Raw genomic sequence first — 26,634 nt, 5'->3', positions numbered from 1 at the left:
AGCAAAATCTCACTTAGTTTTGGACTGAATGATTCTGCCCAGTAATGCACTGCATTGACTGTATTTTCTAAAGCTATTTGAAGCCTTTGTTGGGTAATCTTAGCAAAAGCAGCCAATTTCTACACAGTTAAATAAAATGTATTATCTAATCTATATGATAATAGAGACCACTTTAGCCCAGACCTGAGACCTCCTTGGACTGAGCCAATACAAGCATGAGAACAGAGCTACAGAGCCATTTTTACAGACTGACAGACATTACTCATCCATAGCGTACTCTTCATAGAAACGCCTCTGCTTGCAGCAAGCAGATAGCCTTGTAATGACACAGAGTGCAGAGGCACAAAGGTGGAGGAGAGTCAACAGACGCTGCAGACGGAAGTTGTATTTATGGAAGCAGTGTGTTTCCTGTGTGATGAACGCTAACACCTAGACACACACCTTGTCTACAGTGAACAGGTCAAAGTGACACTCGGCTCGGCAGCTGTAAATGGCACTGAATGACAACGCCTAGCCCGCAGACATGTACAGACCTGCAGATAGGATGTGCTTCTCCTGTTCCTCTAATTCTGTCTCTCACAGCTGACGAACATTGGAATTCCTCAAACTGCTGTCCCCTTGGTTAGACTGTATGTCCTGACTGTCAGGTTTCACAGCTGTAAGGATGACAGTGCCTTCAGCTACTGTGGGAAATACCCCAATCACAAACCTAAACAGAAAGTAGGAATTTTCAGAGAACTGAATTGATAAAATCTGACTTTTAGTGGGTAGGGAGTGGTTTTCATCCCATGTAGGTAACAAGAACTGTTGGACTCAGTGACTTTTAATTCCCTGAAAGGGTTTCTCTTCAATTTTACATGTTGCCTCTGTAGCAAAAGTAGTTCAGTGCCACAAAAGTTCTATGTTAAATTAAAAAACTGATTGCTTTTTGTGATTATTTCCATCCAGGAGCACTTGAATCTGTGACAAACCACATTCACTTCACACAAAGTCTGATCTCAGAGGTAGGAGCTTATGGGGAGCACTTGAAAGCAGAAAAATATTTTCTGTGTACATCCGCATTGGTAGGGGATTAAGTCGTACTGAATTTCTGTGCCTCTCAGCACCTTCATTTCCACGTTTTCAATCTGAATTACTGTCTATTCACCATCAAGAGAAATGTGAATTATCCCATATACAGCCATACAGGAGCCTAAATGGTTTTTTTTTGTTGCTGTTTAAAAAAAGGTTCAAATGGGCTGCTGAGCATTTGGTATCCCACAGCCGGAAGCTGAGCCTCACAGGTGCTCTCTTCAGGGGAAACTAGTGTTTCACAGGGAAATGTATCTGTACAGGCTCAGTGAATATCAATCACACACACACACACACACACTCTCACACACATACAAGCACGCAACATATGTGTGCCTGCATCTCCTCCCGATGCTCTATTCACAGTGGTATTGAATCATAGGGGGTGAGTCATCCCAAGGGTATTGTTCTGCTGGCCAATCAAAGCGAGGGCTGGATGTCCGGTGTTTCCAGTCTCCTCTGTGTGGCATGTGAAGGAGAAGAGTGTGTGTGTGTGTGTGTGTGTGTGTGTGTGTGTGTGTGTGTTTGTGGGGGGGGGGGGGGGTTATGGAGGTGCAGCTCACTCAATTGTATTTCATTGAGTTACATTCTGCGTCATTACTTTTTATGTTTCTACCCAACAACAAGCCTCTGAGGGGTTCCATGCTCTCGTATATACTTTTTACTGTTAAATTCCTTATACAGAGAATATGTGGTGGCAAATTTTCCAACATCAGACTATCCAAGTGAACCCTGAAGAAGAGCCTTTATTAGACCAACCAATTAAACCAGCCAACTATTTTTTAGAGTGTCATTTTTTAAAGGCTTTGATGCCAATTCACTATGAGACGTACTTCATGAGGTGTAAAGTGCCACTAATGGCCAAAGATAATAAATGACAATGGTGATGATAATGAATGAAGATAAATGATCAAGTCAGGGCTTAGTGACATTTACCATACGTTTATGACTGTAGAATTAATAGCTCATTGTTAAGTGAAAAAACTTTATTAGTGAAAGGTGAAGAATTTTACAATAAGACAGTTTTAAATATCCAGATTACTGTGGGCCGGAGAGGCCCTTTATATAATACAGCCATCCTGACAAACAATGTACCAGGTCGTCAGCTTACTGATAACACATTTTACTTTGCTCTTTTGGTTTTATCTTGTGGCCTCATTCACATCAGAAAGAGGTTTATCGACAGAGAAATAAAATATAATTCACCTGTATCATCACAATCATGAAATTTTAGTTGACAATTAATTGTCATACAAATAATTGCAATTAATAACTTCTATGACATTTCTGTTAGTTTCATCCAGCTCTTTTTATACAGGTGAATGGAAACAATTATAATGATTATGCAAAATGATTATGGTCAGCTCAAATTACCGCAAACAGGCAATTATGTAATCACTGTGACAGGCCTACTAACAGCACAGTAATGTTACACTTAATACCTAACCTCAGTGTCTCCAGTATACCTGTTACTGTGTCTACTTTTAGTCATTGTCCTCTCATGGAATGTCCTTAGACTATGGTAATTGGTGTAATTTGCTCACTGAGACACTGTGAGAAATATGTACAGCATCTTATTTAGAATTTGAACATCAGAACAGGTTTGACACTCCTACCTGAGGCACATATAAGACTGAAATTGTAATTCATTGTATTGTTTGTGGGAAAATTTTTGAGTTTATTCACTAGACTGTTGTTATCTATTCTTTCAGAAGTACACAAAGTTCAAGAGACACTGAGATGTTTTGATTTATGTCCTCACAACAAAGAGAGAATGAAATAGATAAGAGGGAATAATGATTAACTCTTCTACTCTGTACAGGTTTCAAAATACAAAACCACTTCTACTAGACTGGCCTCAAAGGGGTCCCTGCAATCAGATGAGGCAACGTTAATAAATGGCCTTAATGGTTCAAACAAATCACTAAGGTTACAATGAATTGTCTCCATATTCACCGCATGGCTTTGTGTAACACTGGGAGTATGCACAATAATTTAAAAAACAACATCCTTACCATTAATTATCTGGGGAAACTGGTGTGGAATTGGCAATTATGCAAAGTCTAAAAGGAGAAAAACAATAGATTTAAAAGAAAGGAATCTGTGTGTTGTTTAGCTAATAGAGGGGAATATGTTACATAAGCCTAATGATAAAGGCAGGATGTCAGGCAGAGCTGATACTGCTGGACTTGTTAAAGTGTTTACAGTCTACAGTTGAGTCACTTCCCTCAGACATAGATGGGTATGTAATGTAGTCACTGGCACTGACAGCTATCATAATTACACACAAACAGCAAATACTAGTCTTTTAGCTGAGGTTTTGCATAATCTTTAACACTGAAAAATGATTCTTTTAGTAAAATGATTGTGTTCTGTTCTCTGTAGCCATAAAGGAATCTCAGTTAATGTGTAAGATATTAACAGAAGTGTCAATAGTGAAGGTTAATTTTGTTTCTACACTCTACTGAAAATGTGGCTGGAATCAACCGGCAGGTTGTAACAATTGGTTGATGTCTGACAGATTAGCTGACCATTGTCCTATAAATGAGGTTATGAAAACTTTTCCTCCCCTTTGGCCTGCAGTGTAAACACCCACAGAGGACGTCTGTGGTGCACACCAGTCATCAACTCCTCGCTGTTGGGGCTTTCCTGCTACATATTTGTTACATGTACACTTTATTCATTAGAGATTGCCATCTTTGGTGATTTGCTAGGTCTTATCTCTGATGGCTCTGTGGAGATCACATAATCGTGGTGATCAACTATATAAACAAGAAAAAACAGAGAGACAATGGTGGTCAGTGTAGGAATGTGACCTGTGAGGACCAGCAACATTTTATGCAAATTTCATATTCAAGGCTTGTTTACTGTATGTCAGTCAAACCTTTCCAGCTACCTGTTCAACAGAGCCATTTAAAGTCTGCAAAATTAGACATATTCTCTGCAGAATGAGTCATGAATAATTGAGCTTTTTCTATTAAGACATGCAAATCTCACTGCCTGCACTAAAAGTTTTGACCTAGCATCTGTGAAGACTTATTCTTAGCTGTAGTTTGTTTGTCCTTCCTGCGTTATCTTGAAATAGACTGAACACATTTATTTCCTTGTCAATAAGTGCAGTCTGACTAATCAAGCCAAAGAACTAACAGTTGGTCTGTGTTGCCCAGTTTGTTTGCTGTGCACAGAGAATTCAGTGTCCTGCACTAAACAAACTTGACAGAACAGAATGCCATAAATAACACGTGATGTAGTCTCATGGATTAAGTTTTGGGGATCAGTTTATTTTCAAAGAAAACATACCGGATCTCTCAGTTATACTAGAGGGAGGAAAGCATTATTTCCAAGTATGACAGATGTCTTCATTTGGGCCCTCAGCCCTCAGTCAGGACTGACAGGAGGACAGTGGGATTGTGGGCAGTAGCTGTGTTTGCAGTGATGCGGCACTTCCTGGGAGCAGATGAGCCTCCATAAATTTCACTTGTAATATAAGTGTGGATCTAATCTCAGTGACAACACCATTTATATAAAACTGATTATTCCCATGCCCTACTGTATTTGCACTGTACACAGTTTCACATTGTAACAATGGATTCATTACATCAAAATGAATGTTGATAATCTTGAGGATGTGCACATTACTTCAGCCTCTTGAAAATCTATAAATCAGGTCAAATTTACCTAGATGACCTCCCTAGATCCAAATCTTAAGAGTAGGGCTGTCAGCACTGAGTGATTAGAAAAAAATCTGAAGAGGAAAAAATGCTGCAGTATTGAAAGTAACACACCCTGATTCAGTGGAAAGCTCCCCTGTGTTTTTTGTTAAGTAAAGAAATCATTGCTGTGTAGCTGATGTGTGACTAATTCATCATCTTATTACTCTGTTAGAATGTAAAACAGCTTTTTGAGAAGTGTCACTGTGTACTGGCTCTGTTGGCTCGCTCAGTTGGTTCAAAATAAACTTCTGTGTGTTTACTAAATTAAAACTAAAAATAGTATTAAAGTCATTTGTTTTGTTTTGTTTTTTTTTTTTCTTTCTTCCCAGTACAGTCTCTTCCTCTATGCTTGACACGTAACTCACAAACATGTAAAACCAGATATATACAGGAGGCTCCTTTCCCTTGCTCACAGAGCAGCAAAATTATTAAGCAGTAAGGTTAACACTACATAAGTGTGAACAAGACCTGACTTCATTTCCATGTGCTGACACTGCTAAGAGGTGATAATGAGTCTTAAGAAAATGGCATAGCTTATCAAGAAATCACAAAATTGCTTGGAATGAGATACAGAGAGAGATGGTGGTCATGTGTGGTCCTGCTAATGACTTCAAATGGGCCAGTTAATGTAAGAATATGTATTTTTGACAAAGTGCTAAGCAGTGAGAGTCATGATCTCTGGCCCCCGGTGGACCAGCTGGTGGGGACTGATTGTAGGTCTCTCCTTTATCTTATTCCCCAGTCTGCTCTGCATGTGTGTGTGTGTGTGTGTGTGTGTGTGTGTGTGTGTGTGTGTGTGTGTGTGTGTGTGTGTGTGTGTGCGTGTGTGTGTGTGTGTGCATGCAGACATAGGTTTCTCCAGCAGTACTGTGGCTGCAGGGTGAGTTGGCGAAGCTCTTTAGAGAGTTGGACCTGCACAGACCACTCATCAGAGTCATTTAGCATTACACAATAAACCTGGAGCACTTAGCCACATAAATGCTCGTGATGGAGGCTGCAGAAAGGGAGGCAAGGGGTGAGATGCAGGCAACAAGAGGAAGAATAGAGAGACTAAGAGGTAGAGAGGGAAAACATAAGGACGAGGTGGGAGAGACTTATTATCTGTGACGAACTGATAAAGTAATTCCAGCACCTGTGAAAACCCAAACTGTAATTGGTTCATTCATTAATAATAGTGCAAATTAGATTTAAATTAGATTGTAGATTACTTTTTTCCATCACTTTGGGGAATAGGATTTTTTCTCTTTTTTTCACAAAATGACACAGTGAGGTCACAGCGGAACCCTAACCCATACCTGCATGGGTGTAACTTGTATAAAACAGAAGTTACAGAAGTTAAGCAAATGTCAAGCTTTAGAATTTTGATTTTATTCAGATTAATATAAAATTGTAATATTAATTTACATGTTAAGACATAATTTCTGAATGTTTACTAAAGAATAGCTGTTGGCCACTAACAGTAAGTGTGCTTTTATGTGGAATAATACATTGTTTTTGCCATTTGTGACATAAAACTCTAATTTTATTTTGTCAGGTTAGAAAATGAGCCAGTGGTAATGACACTTTTTATCAAAATTTATTGAAAAACACAATGTGGGAATCACTAGCACCATGACTGCATTATGTTTCTTTGCAACGTGATATACACTGCACAGTTGTTTTCAGCTTTATAAGAATGATTGCTCTTAATTTGAAATTCTCTCAAAACTACATGATACCTTTTTATGTACAAGTTACTGTTGCACAGCATTAGTCAGCTATATGCATAGTCCTAGATAAAATTAGAGCTGAGACAGCTGGTCGGCCTTAACAGAAATAACTATGTGCCCAGAGTTATTTAATTTAAATACCTGCAACAAAGTTACATAAAATGATTATTTTTGCACTATTTTTGGTATCTCTTCCCCAAAATAGGGTTATGAAAGGACTCCAGTTTTTCTTTTGTCATGCCATGATATCACATGTTCAAAACTACAGTTACGCTATAATCTGATTATTGTCCCTTATCCTGTTGGTTGGCCTCAGCAGCTGTGGGACTGTGATGCCTCTCTGTCTTATATAACACACCCCTCCTCTCTTTTCTCTCTCATCTCCTCTCCTCCCTTCCTCCTCTGTAATGTTTATGCTGATGATGTGTCAAAACACTCCAGCCTGCCTCCCTGCCCCCCCCCCCACCACCACTGTCAAGAGTTACATCGCTGCCCTTTCCCCTCTGCAAAGACACAAAACTCAGTTTGAGAGCATTAAAAATTCACGTCTGTTTGGGTTGGTGCACCTCATAAATATTGACTAAAAGCCCTAAGAACGATTCCTAGTTGTCCAGTCAGCAGTGGGGCAATTAGGCACATTTTAAGGCACTTGTGTTCCTTTCACAGGGACATAAGTTCAGTTGTAAGAAAATAAGATGGAGGAATTATTCATGGCCACACAACCACCGCTGCCCTCTCCCTGGAATAGAGTGGGAAAGAATCAGTGCTGGTGTGTGATGTATTGCTATTAATTGCCTCGCTCATGGTCAGTTTAATCATAATTCCAGCAACGCTACATTAAGCCCTGACATGTTTTTTCATTTATGGTTTCACCGCCACCTATTTGATTGATTTTATCCCCACAAACCCACAGTGTATAATCCTATCTCTGTCTTGCCCACTTTGTCTTCCCCCTGTCTCTTTTAAGCTCCACTGTACTGGAAACACTCCAAACTGTACTTAAGCTTTTCTTACAGTCCTCCCCACTGTAAGGCACTACAACTCCTCACCCCCTCTCTCCACAAATTGAATCATGTAGAACCCACATCACTTTTCTCTGTGACATTACCCAGTGCTGTATCGTCTGACATTTAATATTCTTTTGCCAGGGTTCTTGTAGCAAATGCAGGTGAACTATAATGGAATTCTAATTGGTTGGAGTTGAATGGAGGTGTCCTCTGGCAGTCCTTCACTGAGAGTCTCTGGCTGACTGGTATCACAGAGTTGATCTGGACAGGTCTTGACTTAATAAGTGGAGCAGGGAGCTGAAATGCTTGGCTTAGTCCAGCTGGAGTTAAAGGGTTTTTAGAGTAAAATGCAATCAAATAACACACAAGAATGCGACTGACTGTATATGCATCAGTAACAGTCATTTGTCTGTCACTGTATCCAAAGTAACATTTTTGTCTTTTCCTTTTTCCTTCGCAGTCTTCATCTGCAGCTTCATGGTGGCAGCTCCCATCTTCGGTTACCTGGGCGACCGCTTCAACAGAAAGGTCATCCTGAGCTGTGGCATTTTCTTCTGGTCTATTGTTACTCTGTCGAGCTCCTTCATCAGCAAAGAGGTACGGCATTACACACGCTCTGACAGAAACACTACAATTGCCGCACAAGAGCACCAATGTTATTTTATTAGGCTGCTGTGCCTTTGCTACAGTCTTCACTGACAAGCCAATTATTCTGTTATGATGTGGATATGCTTGATGTGAAGTAGTGAAATGAAATGACATGCATGTTAAGTCAGACACCCGCTTAGCCTTTATAGACATTCTTTGTACCGCCCTCCCTTTCTTTTTTTCTCCTCTCTCTCACTCTGGCAACTAGCCAGTCAACTAATGAAGGCCCATGCCTCAGAGATGTCTCAATTACAATGCTTTAGAAGATAAGACTGTAGTTTCACTGCCCCTTGACAAGTGGATTTAGATTTGATATCTCTAAAAGCCTCTGTGCGCTGGGCGGTGTTGGGCACATTAAACAATAACATTATTCTTGGGGCGATGATGTGGGGGAGGAGTATCCTGCTGAGAGTAGCCATCACATTACTGTAAAAGGCTCTGTACATGTGCGGATATATGTGAGCATGGGTGTGTAGACAGACCCCGCTGCACAGTCTTGACGGACAGTCATAATAAAAATTGAACTGACAATTCGAAGTTGCTCGACTGGCAGGGATATGTGGCATTAAAAGCTGCATTAGTTAAATTTATTCAGCTTATGGCATGTCTGCTGAGCAGCAGTATGGAGTCCCACAGTGTCATTTCTTCCCTGAGTAAGCCTGTTCACTGCTGAGGCTCTTCAGCCCTGAGCTGCAGAAGGGAATGACAGCTCTGAGATGTTGATGGACTGAGGAAGGCATCTTTTAACTCAAATCCCCTATAGACTCGTGTGCTAGGAGACAAGATGGCAGCCATTTGCCTAAGTGGGAAATACATTCAGGCTGCTTATGGCTGAAATGAAATTAAGGGCCTCTTCCTCTCTGGCAAATGACATCAAGGCCGCTGACTGCTGATGAGGAGATGGAGAGTGATCCTCAGTGCCCACGTTCCTTTAGTCCCAGACTTTAATTCTGTCCTCAAGACATGTCACTGAGTGTGCCACTCAAATGAGACAAGAGAAGATGGCTCTTATGTAACAGCGCTACGGCACATGAGAGATGAAAGACATGACGTAATGAAATGTTAACGACCACTTACAACTGAGTCCCATCATTATGCATTTAAGACACTCTGGGGCATTTTAGAAGGATTTGCAGCAGATAGGAATTCAGATCTTACATAAGAGAAATTTGCCGCTGTCATAAAGTGAAACTTCATGCTTTTTTTCTACATGACCACAACAGATTATCATCATAAAATGATAACTTGTCAGTCATTTGAAATTTGAAACACATTAGAGGTCGTGTGTGGCTTACCGCTCCTGACTGTGAACCAGAAAGCTGAATATCTTTCAGTGCAGCAACATTCATTTATTTTCTGTTTTATCTTTCATCTCTAGATACTGTGCATTGATAGAGCTTTATTGTCATTGTTCAAAACAACAAAATTACAGTTCATCTCTATTTATAATTTTATCCAGTGGAAAGCATGAGTCATTTCATTCAGTCTTATCTCATGAAGATAAAAAGGGTAAAACAAGGAAAATGACCACAGAACTACTATTGTTGTAATAAGGCCTTGCTGTGAGGACTGATGATCCTTTTGTGTTTCAGTCAGCTGTCGTAATGTTAGGCACAGGTACAGCTCTTCTCCTTCAGATAAGTTGTTATTGGTTTGGTTTCTTGGCATGACGTATTACACTAAAGATAGCATGAGATTTGTCTATTAAGCCATTAACAATAGATATTTTTTTAAAATAATGATAGAGTAGCTGTTACATCCCTCACTGGTGACCTGAGAAATTATTTCTCCTCTATCCACATGCAGGCTGAAAAAAATAGTTTTAGTTAACAGGTCCATATAACAAAGAGGCAGAGTGGATAGTAAATTATAGCACTTCATCACAAAGTGTCTCCTTGAATGCACTGTAGAAACTGGTTATTAACTTTTATTTTAAAAAAATTCTCTAGTCAAAATAGTATAATTTAATGCACAGACTAATTAGTGTCAAGCCTATATGGTCCAGTTAAACAGAGATTATTGTTTTCTCTGCATTAAGGCAGACTGTCTATGTGCTTAAAAAGGCAAAAAGAAAAGTGAAACACACATCAGCATGCTAACGTGCTCACAATGACAATGCCAACATGCTGATGTTATCTCAAAGCACCATTGTGCCTTACAGCCTCATAGAGCTGTTAGCATGGCTGTAAACTCATTTGAAAACAGGCTCAAAACAGTTGAATTTGAAGGAGAATTTTCTAAACCCCCATATTCTCTTTTTATGTCTTTATAGTCTTCAGTCTGTTTTTATAGTTTCTAAACCTCATTTTTGTGGGGCTGTTGTCACTGCTACTAGCTTTTCTGTTCCAAGTGGCGATGATAGTCTGGTGACCACACACAAAAAAAGAGCTAGAATTATGATTCCACTAAACGGCTGGGCCATTAAAAGAAGAAAATAGACTGCCTGTGAATCATTCAAAACAATCTGACAAACACAAAGATATAAAACAGGGAAAGCTTATGTGGGATCCATCACGAAACACAGTAGTTTACATATATTTCAAACCAGAAGCTAAAAAAAACAGGCAACAGTAAACACATATTGAAAATAATATGGGTGAATGCCATAGCAAACATAGACAGTTTTGGGATGCTTCCCTTGAGTGTCATCTTACAGTGAGGTGTGTGTGGTGTAGTTGGGTGTAGTCTGCAGAGGATGGTTGATGGCTGTGTGCATGACCTCATGACTTGATGTCCCATCCACCAGCATGAGGCCTGAAGTGATGGCTGAGCGTTCAGGTCAGCTCTGGGGGTCACCATCTTAGCTCTGCCTCTGCTACCTACAGCACTGTCATTAATCTCTTTTCACAGCTGACAAACCCTACAGAGTGTAACCTTATCACACACCCACACACCACATTATTAGAGCCCACATTGTGCTCGTATATGTCTGTGGTGCAAATACAAAAATAGACTGCCTAACAAGGAAAAAAATTCTTACAGTAAATGTGACCATCAAACAATGTGACTTCACTGCAACATCAGCAAGTTCTACATTCAACTAATTTAACTCATGGGACTAACAGATGGTACACAATTGAGTGGCCAATATTTGCAATTTGCATAATTCCACTGTGTGGGGGAACCGGATTTCTTTACAGCTTTAAAAGCAGACGTGGTAGCCCCGTATCCAGTGAGTTGTGGTTGCCATGGAAACAGTTAACAATCCAGCTGCCTACACCGGTGCCCCTGCCAGTGTGCACGCTCCTGTAAAAGCCTTTTAAGTATTCTTTTTCATTTGTGAGTTTATTACATGCAATGGAAGATAATATGCCATGGTAATTTAAAATAACTAAACAAGACTGAACATATTAAGCTCTTCCATGCTCACATGATGTTATTTCACAGTTCCATGAGCTGAAATTACTGTGGTTGATCAAGATAACTACCACTAACTTTCTGGTTCATGTGTAACAACCTCACAGTGTTTAAAGGCAATGTGACAACTTGTGTATAGTGCGTGCCAGAGCAGCAATATCATGGGAATACATTTGTGAAAGTCACCGCTTCTCATTAATGAAGAACCACACACAATGTTGTACAGCAAATGTGTGTTAAATGTGTGTCATTTTTTAGTTTCAGAAGCATCCAGCTCTGATAGATGTGTCAGAAAAATGTGTCTGCAGCATCTATGTGACTTTTTAAACCCACTCTGGTACATTTTGTTGTTAAAACAGTAGTGATCTTGACCTCAAATTTGCTTTGCAGGCCTGATGAAGACAAGTATTGTGCAGACTAAAAGCAGAGTTGAGCTGTTTTTTGCCCAAAGGAAATTATTCATAATCAAAAGTTGGAGAAGAAAAAGACTCCTGAAGAAGAGAAGTGGCCTTTGGGTTTACACTCTGCTCTCACAGAAAGTTTCCCCGTGGAGCTTGATAATAAAACTCATATTTCTTCGCCACTGTCTCTGTCTCTCTGCAGTACTATTGGCTGTTCGTGCTCTCCAGAGGTCTGGTGGGCATCGGTGAGTCCAGCTACTCCTCCATCTCCCCCACCATCATAGGGGACCTGTTCACTAATAACAGCCGCACGATGATGCTGTCAGTCTTCTACCTGGCCATCCCCCTGGGAAGGTAAGAGCCAGACACATCCTGTATTCTTAGAGCAGGCACCTGAAAACAACAAAGATATATCATCTGTTCTGTGAGATGTTGTATATGTATACAATGTACATGTATGTGTAGTTCTATATGAAAATATATCTTGGTGATGTTAAATCTGTTAATCATTTAATCCTATGTAGCCCGTTCTTCAAATGTTAAACCTAAAGGTGCTCAGGAATCAAGGCATTAACATAGATAATTGAAATTATCCTCACATAGTGAAGGTCAGGCTCACTCCTATCTGGCTCCTTTTTTTTTTTTCAGCAGCAGCCACACAAAGAGTGCAGGTCCTCTGAAAAAAGAAAAGCGGAACTTACAATTGGCTGTGTGAAGCTTAAAGGAGGGTGGGAGGCTTCTTTTTGGAGATGTGTTGTGGGGGGATGTGGGAGTAGGAGGTATTATTAAGCTTAAATCTCCAGCCTTTTCAGTTCATTCAATTAGAAAAAGGGCCACAGGGAGAAAACAAACAAAGCCAAATAATAAAAGATGAATGTACCGGTGGATGCGGCGCGGGAGCCACTTGAGGTTTTATCATCATATACAGCTCTTAACAGCATGTGCCTGAGCAGCCACATGCTGCGCTGTTTTCCAGCTTCTGCACACAGAATCACACATAAAGAGAAGCAAAGGGAAGAGGAAACGTGCCGCCGTCTTTCACTGTAAATGTTAGCATTAGATTGAATGTATGTATTTGTTGTTGCAGAGTACAACAGAGTGATGAATGGTTATATAATGTATGTAATCATATGTGTTTATTTGGACAGAAATTAGCAAAGGAAAGGCTAACTGCCCTCTGAGTGGTTGTGTTATGAGCTGCCAAAATGTTTGGGTCACAGTAAACTGCCCAGCAACACAGACAATAGAAGGTGAAAGAGTGGGCCTCAGTAAAGTGCAGTCAAACATCCTATTCGGCCTCCCACTTGTTTGTCTTTGCTGAGGTTGTTATGACCATTTCCAGGAAATGACCTCAGGAATTAGACCAGATTTGCAGGAAATGGATTCCCTTGCTTCCAAATTTTTTCCCTCCATAATTTTTAAACTTGGCCCCACAGACACTGTGTGACGCCAGTGTTTGATGTGAGCATATTTTTCATGCTCAAGTTTTATTGTTGGTGTTGAACTTTCCAAACACTCTCTGGGTGGACTGATAAGATTAGCTGTTAGTCACTCACTGGAAATATCATATGCTGTCTGAGCCTGTTTATACTGTGGTGTTATTTTTGGAGAACTAATCGTGGAAGCCCAACCAAAGACTGTTTCCCTTTTTGCGCTGAGTGTGGAGATTCTTGAGTATGTTTGTGTAAAACCAGTTAAACGTGTTTTGGCCCTTTAGCAGCCAGTGCTGATAAGAACTCAGTCTAAAGTCCCTCTGGCTTCATTTGATCATCAATCTACTGTTCCAATCTGTGTTTCTAATGGAAATGATATCCTGCACCTCCTGGCCAGAGTCTGTGCACATGCTGACAAACAGGTTCAAAGAGCTCAAAGGTATCAGGAAGTCTGACTTTTATTGACTAATTCTAATGAAGAGGCAAAACAAACTGTTGGAAGGAGCTACGTGTGACAAATGAAAGGCAAAATCAACATAAAGTTTCTTAGTAAGGTGTTGGAGACACCAAGGAAGCTTCAGTGCTACTTGGCATAGATTCTCTGGCATAGACTGGTGTGGAGTGTTAGGATTGTATTCATTTTGTTCTTATTTAGTCAAATGCAAGTTAAACAGTTTCACAAAACTGAAGACTGACTTATATTAAGTCTGCAGTGATTTCTTGGTAACAGTCAGTGGCACCAGATGACAAAACAGAGCCAAACATTGTCTACAACTTGTTGTTTGCCCAGTAACCCATTAGAAATACACAGCAGTAAGGAAAACTTTCGTAACTTTCATTTGCCAAAGGAATCGGCTTTGATCCTGATCGGCGAGATAGACAGCCTACTAGTTAATTTGTTTTTTGTTTTAAATTCAAACACAGAATTCAAGATAAATTTGTCTCACTAATGACAGTCAAGCACTAGACTCTAGAGACCAAGTTTGGCCTTGTGTTTTAATGTTGTTAGTGGAGAGTGCTGTCGCTCAGAATTGCCCATTGCTCAAAAAACAGAAAAATCTTCCATAGTGTTCAGCTGTTGAGATCTTTTAACTAGAATACCAAATAACTGAAATGATTTCTATAGTCATCAAACCATTTGGTTAACTCTTGTGAGGCAGCCTATAAAACAGAACCATTCTGAAGAAATGGCTTTACCAGAGGCCATTCACATCATGGAGATGACTGACAAATATCACTCACTAACCAGCTCTTTATTTACTGGTGCATGATTGCTTTGAAGATAATGTCCACACATGCATCTGTCGCTTAAAGCACATGTGCCGCTCATACCTTCAGTTTACTATTTAAATCCTTTTTGTCCTTTGAATGCTGATACTATCTAGCAGCATAGGGGGCCCTTTATCTGATCAGATCTGATCTAGCAACATTTCCCTCAAAGCATTTCATTGCTATTTCCCTTTGTGACACAAACCCCCCCTGTAACTCAGCTAAAATGCTGTGAAATTCAATTACACTGTGACAACACACAGCCTTCAGCCAGACAGCCGCGTTAGCACTGTGCTCTGTTGGCTCGTGGGCTGTTGCTTTGCACCTGCATTTTGTGACAACATGAACAAATCTAACATCCAGAAATAGACCAGCTATCTAAGACGCTATCATTGCTTTGATCAGTAAGGCTCTCATAAGCTCTTCATGTCAAGTACCCAAATACTCAAACAGGATGTGTGTAGTGTAGGCATGACTTATATACTTTATATATAATGTGGTTCAGACTAATATATATGATGTGTTGTGTTGCTAATACATAGTCTTGTGGTCTCTCTGCAGTGGGTTAGGTTACATCCTGGGCTCTAGCGCCAAGGAGGCTGCAGGAGACTGGCACTGGGCACTGAGGGTAAGGACATCATCATCATCATCATCCTCCAGCACCGCACGTACACACCCAAACATGCACACAAAGACAGATGAAGAGCACTTCCTGCAGGGCTCGGTGGTGAGGCCTGTCATGGATCTGGGGTCGGAGGGGTCAGTGGTGGAAGAAACACCAGGGGACACACATGGCTGAACAGGCGGCCCGGGCCATGACATTGCAGGGAAGTGACAGAGGAGAGAGAGCTAAAGGGTGAACAGCTCACACAGACGCCCACATCAGCATCAGCTCAGCCTCCTGGGGTCTGCAGAAGCCTTTCCAAAAAGTGTTTCTAAAAACTTTAACATCAGATTCACTCAGCATCTTCTGATATGCATTCAAACTAAAAAGCTGTATGCTGTAACATTTCAGTTCTGATCCGATGGCTGCAGCAAGGAGAGTGGATTTCTATTAAACATCAAGGCTGATGCTAGTTTTTTCTCTCTCAGTTGCTGTAAAGACATTTATCTTTCATTACACTTTACCCTCGGAGGCCATCTCTGGTGAAGCAAGATCAATGTCAGCCTCACTGAAATAACAAGGTGTCAGTGCTGGTTTAGTGTCTTTTTCAGTGCAGGAACTTACTAAAACATTTTGTTTTCATTGTTCTCCACACACATTTGGGACAAGTTACAAGAGGGAAATTTTGGCACCGCTCAGGATGGATTATGATTGGTAGAGCAAATGTGTCCGTAATGTTACATCAAAAGGAACTGCAGCAACCACAGAACAATAACCAGCAGCTTACTACAGCAACAGAGGAGAACAGTGGAAATGGAAACGGTGTCATCTAAGCTGCGTCAAGCATCAAGGGAGAAGATGCTATTCAGAAAAAGCAAAAATCACCTCATACTAAAAATCAGTGGGTTAAAATTAACCCAGCACAAATGCATGGGTTCATTTTAGCCACTGCCCATGGGGCTGTTCTGATCCAGTGACTCAAGAGTCAAACAAACCTCTGGTACGAGGTACAGTTTACTCCATATATTGACCCCACACTGGTCAATTTTTAAACTAGTGATTTTTTTTTTAATGAATGAGAAAGTATACTGGAAAAGGCAGTAAGCTTTGTTGTGGGGTAGTAATGGAGAGGGGAGCAGGGTTTTAGTTTGACCTGGCACAAGGACTCGTTTGTTACTATGTACTGGCTTGTAGAATGCCCCAAAGGTGCTCCAAGACATTAAGCTGGGTCTGTTTTAATTAAAGGCTAATTTCAACTCTCAGAGGAAACAAATCTGTAGAAATGTACTGAGATGTCCCGTTCTGTTTTTGCAGAAGCAGACATACTGTATTATTAGGACTAGATGCAGGTGTTAAATCAGGATCATAAATCACTGTTGTCATAGCACTTTTTTTTACTGGGACTCTACGGAGTACTTGAGACAAAACAGTTAGACGTGAACAGGTCTATAAGACATACCAATCGTAATGGAGAGGACCAATTAAAGGTCTAATAGGACTCCCCAGGAACCACAGACTTCAGGGTCAGCTTTTAAAAATCCCTACAAAATATTATGACCTGACTTCTCTTATGAACTGACTGACATTTAAAGGAAGACAATAAATGCTCTTTCAGCCCGTGGTGGTGGAAGAGATTCCTGGACATGACAGCTCGCTGGGTTTGAGGAAACAGGAAGTCCATTTCTTCTTGCCTTGGTGGAACATAAAAAAAAAGAAAGAAACAAAGAGCGGGGCAGTTAGTTCCAAGGCAGCTACAATGACATTCCAATAAAACAATCTCAAAGCTAATTAATCACCGGTGTGGCATGCAGAGGAAAACAAATACCAAGACATGAAACAGTTTCTGTGAGACAGTATCCTGCTTTAAGGAAAAAAACACTGCAGCACTTCCGTTTGTTTTTGCCCTACGTGTTCCAGCTACCTTCCTGAGAATGTGGATGATAAGAAGGGGAGATGCATAGAAACGAGGAGCAGGAGAGGGCAATAGCTAATTTATTTAATTGCAAACCATCCATACAGGAAGTATCTAATGGGCCCTGTGGGAGTCAAGGTCAAAAGTCACAGACTCCTAGTGTCTCATTGATTAATTATGAAGGGACGTAAGAGCAAACCTCTGGCCAAAAAGTTTAAATTTATTTTCTTCTTTGATGAAATGAGCTCTGTCGTCCATCAAGCTACCTCTTTGCAAATGTGCATTACAAGACGACGATGTAGACGTCGAACCAATTAAATTGCTCCACACAAGGAGAAGATTAGAGAGAAGACACAATATAGTGAAAGAAATTATCAGTGTTGGTGCAGTCCTCACACCTTACACCATAACCACTGTGTTGAGCTGCATTATCAGCCACGTTATGAACCACATCAGATTCTGAATTAGTCCTTCAATGAAAAACCTTAGGACACTCTCACACCCACACACATATACACAACCAAGTTTCACAGTACCACAGTATTTATGCATATAAATGAGCTTTTATAAGCTACAAAGTATAATGTGATGAATTTCCCCAGACAGATGAAATTGGCTTTGCTTTTGTGAGCAATTTGTATTACTCAAACAAACCCTCTCCCACACACTCCATCCTGCCTTTTGTCTTTGTCTCCCCCCACACAGACACACACATGCACAAACATGCTACCTCATAACCCATAAAAGAAAAGATGATAGTGAACGTAACAGCTGATGAGGTTTTCACCTTGGTGCAGAGTTCACAAGGCAGCTCTCAAAGCCAAAAAAGCCTTTTAGAGTCTTGTATGCTTACACACATAGACAAGCCCACACACAAACACGCATATACACACACACATACACACACACAGTGCCAACAGAGTAAGCAGGGGGAATGTTGTCAGCTCCAGAGGACTTGTATAGGATGTGAGGCGTGTCGGCAAACACAGTGGCCATACATTCAGATTGTAAACACTCTGTTCTTTGTCCAGCGTTTCACTTCTGTCCCATACAAACCACAACTAAGTCAGACCTGGTATGAATATCCAGTCAGCATAATGTGTCAGCATGACCTGAAGCCTCATAAATCTTTCTTGTCCCCGTAGGTGTCCCCAGTTTTAGGGATCACGGCAGGAACTCTGATCCTGCTCTTCGTCCCTGAGCCCAAGAGAGGCAGCGCTGACCAGATGGCAGGACGCATCAAGACCCGCACCTCCTGGTTCTGTGACATGAAGGCACTCGCTAAGAAGTAAGGCCTGTGCTCAGCTTTAGTCAGGTTTTACAGAGATTGACTTTGTTTTTATCAGTATAGACCCCAAAATCATCAATATTTCCCCAGCAGTTCACCAAGAACAACAAAGACATTTGATCAGTGTGAGGTATAGGAAATTGGAATGGGCATTTTTCAGTTTTTGATGTTTTATCATTGACACAATTAATCAAGAATATAATTGGCAGATTAATAGAAGATGAAAATGATCCCACAGCCCTAGATACAGACACGCACACTTATTCACACACATTCACTCAGTTAGTTTTCCGTGCCTTTAATAGTAGCTATTAAAGGCATGGAAATGTCAACACAAGACACAGTGAACAAGTATCATTCACATATGACCACTCTGCAATACTGCTGAACTGTGAAAAGAGCTTTGCATCCATGACACTGTGGTCCCATGTTATTATAAGACCTGAGTTTCTTTAATAAATGTTATTAACTCTATGTAACTCTGTAGCCATGCAGATTTATTGGAGCTATTTTAAGTGAGCAGCCATGCATTCATCCCTCTCACAGTGTGACTTATACACAATACACAGTCCCCCACATTCACCACCTATGGAGGAATGAAAAGCATTAAACAGTCTGTTATTTTTGTCATTTGTCATTTTAAAACTGTCAGCCATCGCTGCATATCATTCCAGTTCACTTACCATTCATCATCAGAGCTGCTTTAAATTCTCATTTTCTCACCTTTGAGATAATGGTGTCCAACCAGCTACTCTGAGAATCATTTCTTTGTTTGTTGTTTTACAAAGTGAAAGCCTGTGGGAGTGACATGTTTGAGATTTTCGTACAGATAACAGTAGCATGTTTATTTTTTTGTCCTTTATAAACCAGCATAATTGATTTTGTGCATATGTGTGTTTCCTCATTGATAGTCGGAGCTACGTGTTCTCCTCCCTGGCATCAGCGGCTGTGTCCTTCGCCACAGGTGCGTTTGGTATGTGGATCCCTCTGTACCTCGCCAGAGCCCAGGTGGTGCAGAAGACGGCAGAGCCCTGCACAAAAGAAATCTGCAGTAGCACAGACAGGTGAGAGGTTAATGACTAAACAGAGACTTTGAAGTCACTGCTGCTTCTGTTTGACTTGTGCAATCTGAAACCTGTAAGAGAATGATACCAGCATACCTTGCGTACCACTTGGGTTTAGGTGGCTCTATGCTATTATATTCTCTAGCGTTATTTATTTTGGAAGCATTTAGATGTTGCACCATTTATCAAACATACCCTATCTCTAACTCCATCTGCGTGGTAATAAAAAAGTAGCATGATACATATATAAATGAAATAACAGTTATTTCCTGTCTCCTCTCGTCTCCTGTCTAGTCTCATCTTCGGTGCGATCACCTGTGTGACGGGGCTGTTGGGCGTGGTCATCGGGGCTGCCACCACACGCCTGTGTCGCCAGAAGACAGAGCGAGCCGACCCACTCGTATGCGCTGTCAGCATGCTCGGCTCTGCCATCTTCATCTGCCTCATCTTTGTGGTGGCTAAGAAGAGCATCGTAGGAGCTTACGTAAGGCTCATTTCCTTTAACTGCTGTGTATATGTGTATATGTGAGTTGCCTGGAGGGAGTTGTCCAACTTTGCTTTCCTACTTCCAAGAATCAACAGGTCTCCAGTGAAAAAGGTCCCCCTGACAAGAGTATTATTAGTATGTTAATTATGGATTAGCCTCAGGGACTGAGAATTAAAAGGGAAAGTCTGGTAACCAATATAACAAGACAAACCTTTGTAAAGGCACACAAGGGTGGTGTTAATGTTTGTATCAGGATGCCAGCCCCTTTCAGGCCCAGAGGCAGTGTGGGTGTCGCTACTCATAATGAATAGCCTAATTGCAGGTTAGAATGAGATGACCTCAGGAACTGCCGCAGGTAACTTGAGGTTCATTCCTCATTTGGCCAAAAGTTGGGAGTCTCAGGCAAACGCACAGAGAGCGTGTGTGTTTGATTGCCCTATGAAGCAGGAAAGGGTGCAACTTAACAATGACTGCCCTGAAACAATGCACTCTGAGCTGTTGGACTCACCAAGCACAAATTTCTCAGGAATAGGAACTGGCTCTCAACAAGTTGGCCAATGCTGGAAAGATGGAAAATATTTCCCATGCGTGTGAGGGAACATAACAAACAGGCTTCCATATCCTAAATATGTGACCTTGGCTGACATTGGCAAGTTTGGCCTCTTGACTTTTTACTGCTGGATCAGTGCAGGATTTCTTTAACAGTATATGTGAGGTGTGTTTATGAATGTAATGATGTTTGCATGTTCAGGTTAATATACTGTCGTCATTCAACAGCCGCTAAACAAAGTAGTTTGTAAGTGACTAATAATGATTGATTTAAATAATGATTTCAATTTAACAAATATGAATTTAAATAAGCTTCTATGAGGTCAAAGGCACACATTTATCAAGTGTTTGACAGAGGCGTGACTCAGCCAATTACACCTGAGCTGTGGAAGCATCTATATTAATTACATGATCACAGATCTGTCCAACTAAATTTTATACAGTTACTGTGTGGGAGAAATAGGCTTTACCTTTTGCTGATGCAGTCGAGTGACACCTAGTTTCTTTCTCTATGTAGGTAACAAGGGATGAAGATGCAGATGATTGATGGTGTCAAATGTTTTATATCTATATCTATAATGGTCTTTTAACTGTAACTCAACTCAACTCAACTTCAAACAACTTCACTTCTTCTCAGACTACTGTACTGTACAATATTAAATCATTGTACTGTACAGCAGCAGTTGTAAGTGATCAACTCAGGTTTCATGGCAAAGAGCTGACAGATGTGTTATATTATAAGGCGTGACGTGGTTGTAACGGTCGGTGCTGCTATGTCAAGGCCGATTGACCCCTCGCAGCTGTTGTCTCATCAACACACAGCTAATCTGAGGAAAGGCTTGGCTTCTCTCTTCTCAGAGGCATCATGTCGGTCATGGTGTCTGGTTCGCAGCTCTCAGAACAGACCTGTCTACATCTCCACTGTCAGCCTCCTTCTGTAGCTCCTCTGTACTGTACTGTAGGTCTGGCACACTGGCAGGAGGGTTATTCCCCAGCAGGAAACGCACATCAACCGGCCGTGTTAAACTGTGCCAGAAGAAATCAGTCAATACAGATACATGAGAATCCACTACAACCCAAATCCCTCTGGGTCTGTTTTTAAGAAAGAGGCCAAATAGCAACACCAGCTGCTTCCATCCTGTGTACATACAGTAGTCTACATGTACATAAAGTATGTCAAGTCCACTATGTTATTTTAAGTTTACATTTTCTGCCCCACCCATTCAGAAGTAGGACATAATTTCAAATCTTGCTGCCTGCTCTAAATGTGGAAGTGTTAAAATATTTCCACATTGAATATACAGCTTTGACAAGAGTAAACAATCCTTATCATCCTGTGCTGTTTTTCAGCTGTTAGGCTAAATACTCAGCTCAACGCGACCAAAATGAAGGCCTGCACATCCACGTATAATTGGGCCACAGTATAATAACATGTTTTTTAACCACCGCAGCCAAAGCACTTTTATTCAGCAGCGGATTCCCACACACGGGAGCAATATCTGCAACCTCCTCTTTTGGCTTCATGTCTGGTTAGCAGTCCTTTGTGCAGTGGAGATTGGCTGATCTTAATTAGCACCACTAAATGTGCAATTTCTCCTTCTTTATTTAGGTTTGCATCTTTATTGGAGAAACGCTGCTTTTCCTGAACTGGGCAATAACAGCAGACATTTTAATGGTAAGTCCTGAGAACCTATACTTATCCGCTTGGTCACTGGAAATTCCTGCAACAAACAATACCAAATGGCAGCGGTCCAATTAGGAACAGTTCTGAAATATGAAATGTCTGTGGACTCGGGCTAGAGTTTGGGTGGAGCTGATAATTGCCATCTTGACTGAGACTGATTCATACACCGCTCAGGAAAACAAATGGAGGGAGCCCTTTCTCTCGTGTATGTTTTGGTATGTAAGAGTTTAAACAGGAGGTTGAGTCAGGCAAGACTTCCAGTAAGGTGGGTTTTTACCAACCAGCTCCTTAATTTGTAATTAGGCTGGAGACTATGTTGGGTATGTAGAGACAGAGACGGACCATTTCTGCTTTTTTACTTGTGACTGACAGGTCTGCTGAGAGACTCTGTGTACATAATTGACGACTGCAGGAGCTGTTTTAACATGGCTGACTGAATCTTTCTACCTGTGTCTTCACCACCTTACACAGTGTCATGTATTTTTAACACCCGTGTTTCTCTCTGTCCGTGCAGTTTGTTGTTATTCCTACACGGAGAGCAACAGCAGTCGCCTTTCAGAGCTTCACCTCACATCTCCTGGGTGATGCAGGAAGTCCGTACCTGATAGGCCTGGTAAGACTCTCCCTGTATGTGTGGTGATTAGGGTGTGAAGGGGAATACATACTGCTATCTGTGAGCACCACATTCACACACACACACACACAATGCAGTTCAGCTCTTGCTTTAAATGGGCCAGTGCAAAGTGAGGTACAAGAGGAGCTTTTAGCACACGTCCCGGGGGGGGCTGGTGAACAGAGTTGTGATTTCACCACCGCTCTTCAGGCTGTCAGTGGCGTTTTCTAGTAAATCTCAGGGTTCCCAGGAGGGGCTGGTGTTACTGTATTTGATTGGTTAGGAGATGAGAGAGTGGGACGCTAGGCCTCTCAAGGTCACAGTCAGCCCCCTCCACCCTCCAAACTGCACACATACACCCAAAGAATAGCATCCTGGAGGCCAGAATACAAGCGCTGCTTGCTATTCAATGGAGTGTGAAACAGGATTCACCTCAGGCTGTCAAGCTACATTCTAATTGTTCCAAATAGAGTGAACATTTCTGAAGTTAAATAGTAACTCCACAGAGGTACACATTCTGTATGCCATATTTGAGCACACAGGGAGAAGGAAACACTGGGCCTTTTGTAGAGACAACACACAAACATGAGCACCACTAACATAATATCTATACAGTATCACAGTCCACACCTACATACAATGTTTAACTTTTTATCTCAGTATTTATGATGTACCTCTGGTGCCAGTAAATTGCTAAGAGAAAATAGACTGCCTTAGTGTTACGTTGTTTACATTGTGTTTTATTGTCATGCCCCTGGCTCACAGCCTAGGTCATGTTAACAAAGGCAGTGGAAGTCTTTGATTAGTGAATCAAACTGATCCTCGAGATCCTCTGTTGGGGCCTGACAAGCTGGCAACAGACACAGCTGTCTGTTGAGCTTCATTGAAAGTGTCCTGTTTTTTTCACTCCCATAAATGGAAATGTTAAACTGTTGTCAAAGATAGATAAAAGGAGCTGTAAGTTATCTCCAAGTACTGACAGGTTTTTCAAAAGGCTGAACAGAACTGCCAATGAAAAAAATCCAAATTCTGGGAATCAGACTCAAAGGCTGGCACTGTATTATTTCTGCAGATCAAATGTAATCCAGTGTCATCTTATCTTGTACAAACTTCCTATTGACACATTTAGAGACATGGTGTTTTAAAGAACTGTCTGACTCAATCTGAATCACTTTAATTCTGTCAATGTAAATGATTTAATTAGTGCTCAAGCATCTAGACTGTCTACAGAAAATGAACCAACAGTTTTGACTGATTAATTGTTTTAGTTATTTATTAAGCAAAAATGCCACACATTTGCTTTAAATTATCATAGATTTAATATCTTTGGGTTTTAGGCATGTTGGACAAATAAAACAATTTGAAGACATCGCCTTGGGCCCACAGGACTTCTGACACCCATTTTACTATCTTCTGATATTCACCAAAGTAAATTACACAGTAAATCATTCAAAATGACCAGCAGATTCATAAATAAAATACCTGTCAGTTGCAGACCTTATAGCATCTGTGGAAAAGGGAGGCTTCTGTATAATACCATTGCTCTGCTGGTATGTCAGCAAAGTCCAAGCTCCAAATGTCAGAATGATGCAGCCTACCAACAAACAAACACACACAGACACTGCCAACCAGAATTACCCAGACATGGCCCCATAGTTAGCCGGTCACCCCGGTCTTCTCCGTCCAGCCTCGAGGGTCACGACTCTCCTCTGAGTGACATACTGAATGTCCGGGGGTTTCTCACTCCTCCACAAACCCCTGACCGATGATGCACAGAATGCTCCAAGTGCGTCACCACTCACTGCCTCAGTTCCTGAGCTGAGGTTTAGCACGCGAGTGCGATGGACTTGTTGTGACGTACACTGATCGCGGGCAGATATGGACTCACCACTGTGCAGACTGGCACAAATCCTGTGAATGAGCAAAGTAGAGAATCTCAAGAAAAACAGACTGGTGGTTATTGCTAAGCAACCACAGGAGAAAGTGAGTGAACAAGTGAGTCAGTGCTTTTGGTTCGCAATTGGGTTGTGTACTTAACAGATCTGCAGATGATGTGCTCAACTCTACAAACCAATGTGGTGTTTCCGGTACACCATAGATGCTTTTCACGGGAATGCTTGCAGATATCTGTGCCCACATGCCACACAGCTGCCACTCCCTGTCATTAAAAAAAAGTGCTTTAGTACATTTGAAATTCTCCTGAGCTTGAGCCAAGATCCCCCTCTATCAGCACGTAGACAGCGGCAGTTGTCACATAAGAATCCCCTGACAAAAGAATAATGGACTCCTCCTATACTGAATGGGAAGGACATGGCCACAGGCAGAGTGGGTGGCAGGAGAACACCAGGAACAATCTCTCAGCAATCTCTGCAGAAATGCCTTCCAGCTCGATAATTAGACCTGCAGCAGTTTGCTATGTATTTTTAGCTAAGCTGTACTGTGCTTGTTGCAGGCAATTTACTGTACCTGATGAAATAGACTCTGCACTGGCCACACACACAGCTGCTAAACTTACACCAGATTTTGTTACACACAAGTATTTCATTTATTTTCTTCCGCCATCACTCCTTATGATGCATGCATACTCTTGCACCTTGCACATTGCACATATGAAAACATAATGTATGCACACGAACCCTCCCCTTGACATCCTCCTGTCAGCAGTTCTCCAGCTCTAAAGAATCTCATTCTGCTGATGCTAACATATAATCAATGTGCTTCAGCCGGGGTGACCTATGGCCACTCACACTCTTACACACAGTCAAGAAGCCCCCCCCCCACCTCCCTTGTTCCTGCTGTGCATACCTCCACACAATCTGCTAAAAGCTGCCTCCTCTCCGTCACGACTGTCAGTGCTGTGATCTATGCGTATTTGAGGGCTGCCTTATGAGTGATACTGGGAGGCAGAGATGATCACATCACACCCACTATTCTCCAGCTGTTGTTTTCCTCAGCGCCACGCATGAAAGTCTGACCGCCATTGTTACTCTCGCCTTCAACAGCAGTATGAGCTATTAACTGTGAAATCCTACCACGCTTAAAACAAAACAGGGCATCTTACATCATGCTGTGTGTCGGTTTATCTGTTGCCATGATGAAGCATGCAGAACTCACTCTGGTAAAGTGCTTATTGTGAGTGTGTAACCACCGTCATGTTTCAAAGCATGACAGGATATTTTAAGAACTTTTGCTTATGTGTGAATACAATTTCTCTTTTCTCTGTGTTTTTGTGTGTGTGTGTGTGTGTGGTTTTGGTGGGGACGTGAATGTGTGTTTGTCATTGTGTATTTGTGCTGGCGTGCCTGGGTGCAGATCTCCGACGCCCTCCAGCAGAACTACACGACGTCAGCGCTGTGGCGGTTCCTGAGTTTGGGCTATGCCCTCATGCTCTGTCCCTTTATCATCGTCCTGGGGGGCATGTTTTTCCTGGCCACTGCTTTGTTTTTCCTGGATGACAGAGAGGAGGCTGAGAAACAGTAAGTGACTCAGACATTGTTTGAATAACTTGTCATTATTTCATTTATTATTTAGTCATTCATTCTTTAAATATTTAATATTTGCTTGAGTTGTCCTCCACTAACTTTCTGAGTAAGCGTTTCAAAAATCCAGACACACCACCTCTGTGCAAGAAGCTAAAGAAGCAGCAGTAATATTGGTTATATTCTGAGTGCCATGCAGAGACAAAGAGGTTAGAGACTTTTTCTGGACAATATGATGCTCTTTTAGCCCGATGCTGGGGTGTGACGCGTCAGAGACAAGCTGCCCAATGATGCCAACAATGGTGCCAACCCTGCAAGACTCAGAAAGGCCAATAGAAAGTCCCAG

The 26,634-nt window shown here is 41.4% G+C and overlaps 1 protein-coding gene across 2 annotated transcripts in view; it reads left to right on the top strand.

The window, feature by feature from the left end:
• The window catches only part of spns2 (SPNS lysolipid transporter 2, sphingosine-1-phosphate), a 63,984-nt gene that overhangs the window by 26,627 nt on the left and 10,723 nt on the right, over nucleotides 1–26,634 (top strand). For both annotated transcript variants that reach the window (XM_018691386.2, XM_051078688.1), the window contains 9 exons: nucleotides 7,961–8,097; nucleotides 12,109–12,260; nucleotides 15,170–15,236; nucleotides 18,270–18,412; nucleotides 19,324–19,476; nucleotides 19,771–19,960; nucleotides 22,122–22,187; nucleotides 22,711–22,809; nucleotides 26,122–26,285. In XM_018691386.2, coding sequence (XP_018546902.1) covers nucleotides 7,961–8,097; nucleotides 12,109–12,260; nucleotides 15,170–15,236; nucleotides 18,270–18,412; nucleotides 19,324–19,476; nucleotides 19,771–19,960; nucleotides 22,122–22,187; nucleotides 22,711–22,809; nucleotides 26,122–26,285 — 1,171 coding nt within the window. The remainder of the gene's footprint in view (nucleotides 1–7,960; nucleotides 8,098–12,108; nucleotides 12,261–15,169; nucleotides 15,237–18,269; nucleotides 18,413–19,323; nucleotides 19,477–19,770; nucleotides 19,961–22,121; nucleotides 22,188–22,710; nucleotides 22,810–26,121; nucleotides 26,286–26,634) is intronic.

This window comes from Lates calcarifer, linkage group LG20, assembly GCF_001640805.2.
Source record: "Lates calcarifer isolate ASB-BC8 linkage group LG20, TLL_Latcal_v3, whole genome shotgun sequence".
Taxonomy (NCBI): Eukaryota; Metazoa; Chordata; class Actinopteri; family Centropomidae; genus Lates; species Lates calcarifer.
Note: the sequence above shows the minus strand (reverse complement) of the source record. Positions and strands in the feature narration are given on the sequence as shown.